The sequence below is a fragment of the Echiichthys vipera genome (assembly GCF_963691815.1).
Source record: "Echiichthys vipera genome assembly, chromosome: 13".
Taxonomy (NCBI): domain Eukaryota; kingdom Metazoa; phylum Chordata; class Actinopteri; order Perciformes; family Trachinidae; genus Echiichthys; species Echiichthys vipera.
The window spans coordinates 24,536,543-24,542,959 of NC_139838.1; the positions used below are offsets into that span (position 1 = coordinate 24,536,543).

The 6,417-nt window shown below is 46.5% G+C and overlaps 1 protein-coding gene across 1 annotated transcript; it reads right to left on the reverse strand.

Annotated features, from left to right (window-relative positions):
• Nucleotides 1-1,248: 1,248 nt before the first annotated feature.
• Nucleotides 1,249-2,052, reverse strand: LOC310956115 (transmembrane protein 74; the record flags this gene model as incomplete). The annotated part of the gene is made up of 1 exon (XM_083926247.1): nucleotides 1,249-2,052. One exon carries the CDS (start codon nucleotides 2,050-2,052, stop codon nucleotides 1,249-1,251), a length of 804 nt encoding a protein of 267 aa, XP_083782373.1.
• Nucleotides 2,053-6,417: the final 4,365 nt, after the last annotated feature.

A 6,417-nucleotide genomic window follows, 5' to 3' on the forward strand; every position in this document is an offset into this window, starting at 1 on the left:
TGACCAGGGAGCAGCAAGATTTGTTCATTTCTGTTCTGACCAATGCCAAAATCATCGAATTGAATGAACAGCGAGAAACTCTGTTGCTTATGGACAATTTACAAACAGAGTGGTGTAATCAGCCAAACTACAGCATTTCCAGTAAGTGAGAATGCATCTTTGTCTTGCATCAAATGCTCCAAGCAACATAAAAACATGTGTAGGTCACCCTCCGACAGTCATCACAGAGACACGATACAATATAAATATGACGCATCTGCTCCTCATCCTCCACACATATGAATCCTACATCACAACATGTCATATTATTTATGTTATGATCACAGTCCCTGTTTGTGTGGGTGGCTGCAGCCCATGTGTATAAACCTCTTTGCGGGGGTTCGGCATCTGACACGCCGTCACACTTAGTCTTCCTGGATCACACATCGTCGCCTCGCTAGAACCTGAATAAGCTGTAAGCTTTAACAGTATGTTATCCTCGTTCACTGCTCACATACATATAACTATGAAAATGAATGTACTGCAATTTGTGTCTAATCCACATATTTATTTAAAAAATTACATTTGGAGTAAAGGAGGAAATCAGGTGATATAAGAGCGCCAAAATCTGTTCAGGGAGGGTCCAAAAACACAGGACTTTCACCGCCCAGGAGGTCAAAGCAAGACTTTCTCTCATCTTAACCAAGTTATTTTCGGCTTAATCTTAACCGCCAGGGTCAAGTACAGGTTGCTATTTCACGGCGTTCAATAGAATTTCATATGTCTTAAGATATGATACGTATTGTTGTGCATCCGTGTTCATGAGATACCACACATGCCAACATCACCAACAAAGCCTCTTGTGTTGTTTTCTTACAGCCTTGTTTTTAACCTGGACTACTGTAAACCCTCGTATTAACTTCATCTTTAAAATGCATTTTTACTCATAAAGAAGTGGATTTTGTCCCCAATCTCTTGCACCTTGGAATATGAGTTGATCCGTCCCAGGTCAGTAAAGACAGAAGGACATTTACAGCAAACTGAAACTCTGCCACTGTACATAAGAGCGTGTGAGTATTGTATTAAGACAGACTTGAGAAAATGTGAATAAATCCTTTAAAAAAATGTCCTTAAGAACCAAAACCATTGCCTCAGCTGTTTGAAATAAAACAGGAATTGAAGCCCCACTACATCTGTGATTATAGGACAGCACTAGTGGGATTTTCTAAGCACTTCTCTGAGTCTTTCCTGCTTGGCTTGTCCACAAATTCAGCTGAGCACTTCTAAATCCTCATCAGCCGCTGACAAATGTGAGCAGGATTCCCGAGTCGGGCTGGAGCCTGCTCTCAAATTGATGGAGCCGTACAACTTTGCTGCGTGTTTGGAATATGCGAAGGCTTTCCTCCTCATCATCTCCCCTTTCCACATGGAGATCATGAGCAAGGTGGAGAGCAGCACGCCCCCGAGGGTGAGCAGGCACAGCCCCGCTATGACGCACCGGTCCAGATGGGCACCCACCCTGGCTTTCTCCCTCTCCAGCCGCTCCATCTCCCGGGCGGACACGCTGTCCGGCTCCACCCGGACGTCCCTGGGGACCGTGTAGGACAGGGCGACCAAAGAGATGCCAGTCACCAGGCATGTCACGGCGATGATGAAGCCGTAATCCACAGACTTCCCCGAGCCGTCAGAGGAGAGGTCGTCGTCGGACAGCAAGTAAAGTTCCTGGATGTCCTCCTCCTCGTACAGTTCACTTGAGGAGCTCTGACTCAGTCTGCAGGTTTGTGGGCTCGTCCCTATCAGCTGGACATCATCGTCTTCATCACCTTGGTGTTTGCAGGTGAACGATGTTTCTGTTTCCTGCTCCAGCCGCGCAGCTGTCCGGGTCTCTGTCCATGGTGCTGAACCCTCTCCCCCGCCGGGATGAAGTGACTTCCCGCCGCCGATCTCGCCGTCACTTTGCTTTTGTAAAGCCGGGGAGGTGTCTCTCGGATCGGGTTGATCAAAGTAAAACAGTTCGAGATCAGCCATTTGCGCACGGGGCTGGGTTTCCCGTTCCCGTTCAGTCAAGCCCATGCGTCCGTCTCTGTCAGCAAAACGTGCAAAGAAAGAGAGGAAATAAGATGTTTAAAGTACCTGAAATGACTTGAATTTGTTTTTACAAGCTCTCTCGCTGCAAGCCACTTTCTATCTGTGCCTGGAGTGTTCGCACAAGCAGAATCTACATCTTTCTCCTGGGTGCACCACATGCATTTGAAAGTACGGCTGAAGCGATTCTTAAATGAATTCCCATGAAAATATATGTCATGCCGCCTTCTCCTATGCTCAGTGACACTTTATCTGCATCTCCAAAACACTTAGTAACCACGCGACACGTTAATCTAATCCCACATAATGTCTTTCAATAGTCGGTTATTAAGCAACAAAATGCGGTTTTCTGAGTACCTCTCTCTCCCTCCGTCTGTGGCTGCTCGCATCCCCGGCTGCTTCTGCTCCCTGGTCAATTAGAGGGAGAGCTTTGGCAGACCCCTCCCACGGACTGAGCTCCGGCAGACCGCCTTGTAATGCTTATTACCGAGCCAACTTCACTGTTCCCGGGCACATAATCAGATGTGAGACTGCAGGCGGCAGATATTGCACATTACTGTACCACCCCCTCCTATAAGACACTCTCTATAAAGGGATTAGGAGCGGTGACTAGTGGCCTAATCAATAATAAAACAAAAGCTCTATGGATAAGAGAAACTTTTGGGTCGCCAGGTTGTGAGAAATGCATCTTTCTGTGGAGTCATTTAATGGTCAAGTCGTGATTTTTTTTAATTTTCTTGTGAAAAGCAAACGGCAATGAGATATAAGGCAAGGCAGGTTTAGTTGTATAGCATAATACATAAGACATTAAAAGCATTGGGAAAAATAACATATAAAACAAATACATTTAAAACACATAAAGGGTCATTTAAAACATGTAAAAGATGGTTACAGTTACCAAAGTTACAGTGCAGTTCACTTAAAAGCAGCGGCAAATGGAAAAGTCTTCAGTCTTGGTTTAAAAGAACTGAGAGTTGCAGCAAACCTGCAGTTTTCTGGAAGATTTGTGGAGCTTAAAGACTTAACGTTGCCTCTCCATCTTTAGTCCTGACTCTGGGGACACAGAGCAGACCTGTCCCATGTTTAGTCCTGACTCTGGGGACACAGAGCAGACCTGTCCCATGTTTAGTCCTGACTCTGGTGACACAGAGCAGACCTGTCCCATGTTTAGTCCTGACTCTGGGGACACGGAGCAGACCTGTCCCATGTTTAGTCCTGACTCTGGGGACACAGAGCAGACCTGTGCCATGTTTAGTCCTGACTCTGGGGACACAGAGCAGACCTGTCCCATGTTTAGTCCTGACTCTGGGGACATGGAGCAGACCTGTCCCATCTTAAGTCCTGACTCTGGGGACACAGAGCAGACCTGTTCCATGTTTAGTCCTGACTCTGGGGACATGGAGCAGACCTGTCCCATCTTAAGTCCTGACTCTGGGAACACAGAGCAGACCTGTTCCATGTTTAGTCCTGACTCTGGGGACACAGAGCAGACCTGTCCCATGTTTAGTCCTGACTCTGGGGACACAGAGCGGACCTGTCCCATGTTTAGTCCTGACTCTGGGGACACAGAGCAGACCTGTCCCATGTTTAGTCCTGACTCTGGGGACACAGAGCAGACCTGTCCCATGTTTAGTCCTGACTCTGGGGACACAGAACAGACCTGTCCCATGTTTAGTCCTGACTCTGGGGACACAGAGCAGACCTGTCCCATGTTTAGTCCTGACTCTGGGGACACAGAGCAGACCTGTCCCATGTTTAGTCCTGACTCTGGGGACACAGAGCAGACCTGTCCCATGTTTAGTCCTGACTCTGGGGACACAGAGCAGACCTGTCCCATGTTTAGTCCTGACTCTGGGGACACAGAGCAGACCTGTCCCATGTTTAGTCCTGACTCTGGGGACACAGAGCAGACCTGTCCCATGTTTAGTCATGACTCTGGTGACACAGAGCAGACCTGTCCCATGTTTAGTCCTGACTCTGGGGACACAGAGCAGACCTGTCCCATGTTTAGTCCTGACTCTGGAGACACAGAGCAGACCTGTCCCATGTTTAGTCCTGACTCTGGGGACACAGAGCAGACCTGTCCCATGTTTAGTCCTGACTCTGGGGACACAGAGCAGACCTGTCCCATGTTTAGTCCTGACTCTGGGGACACAGAGCAGACCTGTCCCATGTTAAGTCCTGACTCTGGGGACACGGAGCAGACCTGTCCCATGTTTAGTCCTGACTCTGGGGACACAGAGCAGACCTGTCCCATGATTAGTCCTGACTCTGGGGACACAGAGCAGACCTGTCCCATGTTTAGTCCTGACTCTGGGGACACAGAGCAGACCTGTCCCATGTTTAGTCCTGACTCTGGGGACACAGAGCAGACCTGTCCCATGATTAGTCCTGACTCTGGGGACACAGAGCAGACCTGTCCCATGTTTAGTCCTGACTCTGGGGACACAGAACAGACCTGTCCCATGTTTAGTCCTGACTCTGGGGACACAGAGCAGACCTGTCCCATGTCTAGTCCTGACTCTGGGGACACAGAGCAGACCTGTCCCATGTTTAGTCCTGACTCTGGGGACACAGAGGAGACCTGTCCCATGTTTAGTCCTGACTCTGGGGACACAGAGCAGACCTGTCCCATCTTTAGTCCTGACTCTGGGGACACAGAGCAGACCTGTCCCAGAGGATCTGAGAGGTCTGGATGGTTCGTAGCTGAGCAGACGATCTGAAATGTGTTTTGGTCCTAATCCATTCAGTGCTTTGTAAACCAACAGAAGTGTTTTGAAATAATTTACTTGACAGACAGGAAGCCAGTGTAAAGATCAGAGGACTGGAGTGATATGATCGACTTTTTTGGTCTTAGTGAGGACTCGAGCAGCAGCGTTCTGGATTAACTGCAGCTGTCTGATCCACTGTTTTAGAGAGACCTGTAAAGACACTGTTACAGTAGTTTAGCCTGCTGAAGATAAATGCATGGACACGTTTTTCTAGGTCCTGCTGACACATAAGTCCATTAATCCTTGATATATTCTTTAGGTGATATAAAGGAAATACATCATTAATTCGGCAGTTATTCATGTTAAAAAAACATTCATAAAGCTTCACGAGTTCCACAGTTTCTAATAAACCACCAGCAAAAATGATCTGCAACTCCCATTGCTTTGAGCTAAATGCTAAAGTTAGCATGCTAACATGTTGATGTTGACCGTCTTAGCTTGATAGCATGCTGATATTTTATTTATAAGCTAAACACAGCTGAGGCTGATGGGAATTTAAATTGATCACAAACAATCCATAAAACCAGAAGAGTCTGCCAAACATGTTTCATTCAGTGCTAGCAGATAGGTCCGGCCCCTCTCCCATACAAACAAATTTCAAGCTCCTTAACAACGTGCGGACCAATCACAACCCTTCCAACCAGTCTCATGTGGGGCGGGTTTAGGAAGATGACTGACAGTGTCACCGTCTAATCTGCAGGTCCGTTCAGCGCCGTTTTTCAGGCTCAGGAAACTCAGATCAAACTGTCAAAGTAAGCAGTAAGCAAGTAAGTATTGACTATTTCTTGCATAAAACGTTTGCAGAAACGCAATTTATAGTCACTGTGTACAGAAAAGTACCATTTTGGAGTAGCCGCCATAAAAGTGTCCATGCAATGGCAACATTGGTTTTTGGATTCCCCAAGGTCTGCAGATTCCAAAAATGTCAACAAATCCCCCCAAAATCCCACAAAGGTAAATTTTTTTGTACACAGTGAAACCTGACTATTAGTTTCTGTTTAGCTGTAATGTGATAAAGTTTGTGACATGGCCACCATTTTCACTGAGCACCGCTATTACCCAAAATGTTAAACTATTACAGACCTACTATAGACTGAATAACCATCACTTCCAGGTAGACGCCTGGCAGCTGATTAACCCTACATTGTGGAGGTACGTGAAATCTGCAAACTCGTTGTTTCTGTGGTCATTTCAGCAGTAACTTTAATGTTTAAAGATACAGTTAAACGCAGCGGTCTGACCTTGCTGACGGTTCTGCTGTGCTTATTTTATAAAGTGTGTATTTCTGCCAGCGCCTTTGAGAAGCCAAATCTAGAGTTCATCTCACCACAGGTCGGACTTACTGCCAGTGTTTGGTGCTGTCATTTTCTTCAGGCTGTGAGGTAAATTAGGTCTCCAAACTAACGTCAGTGAAAGTGTTGTTATTAATGATGGATGAAAGCATCAAACATACATTTTAGATGAACGAGATCAGCGTATATACAGTCGTTCATTGCCACTGTTAGCTCAGCCTGGTTGAATTGTACGTACGGGACACTGGAGTGTTCTACCCTCTAGTTCTAGTTAACGTAAATTAACATTG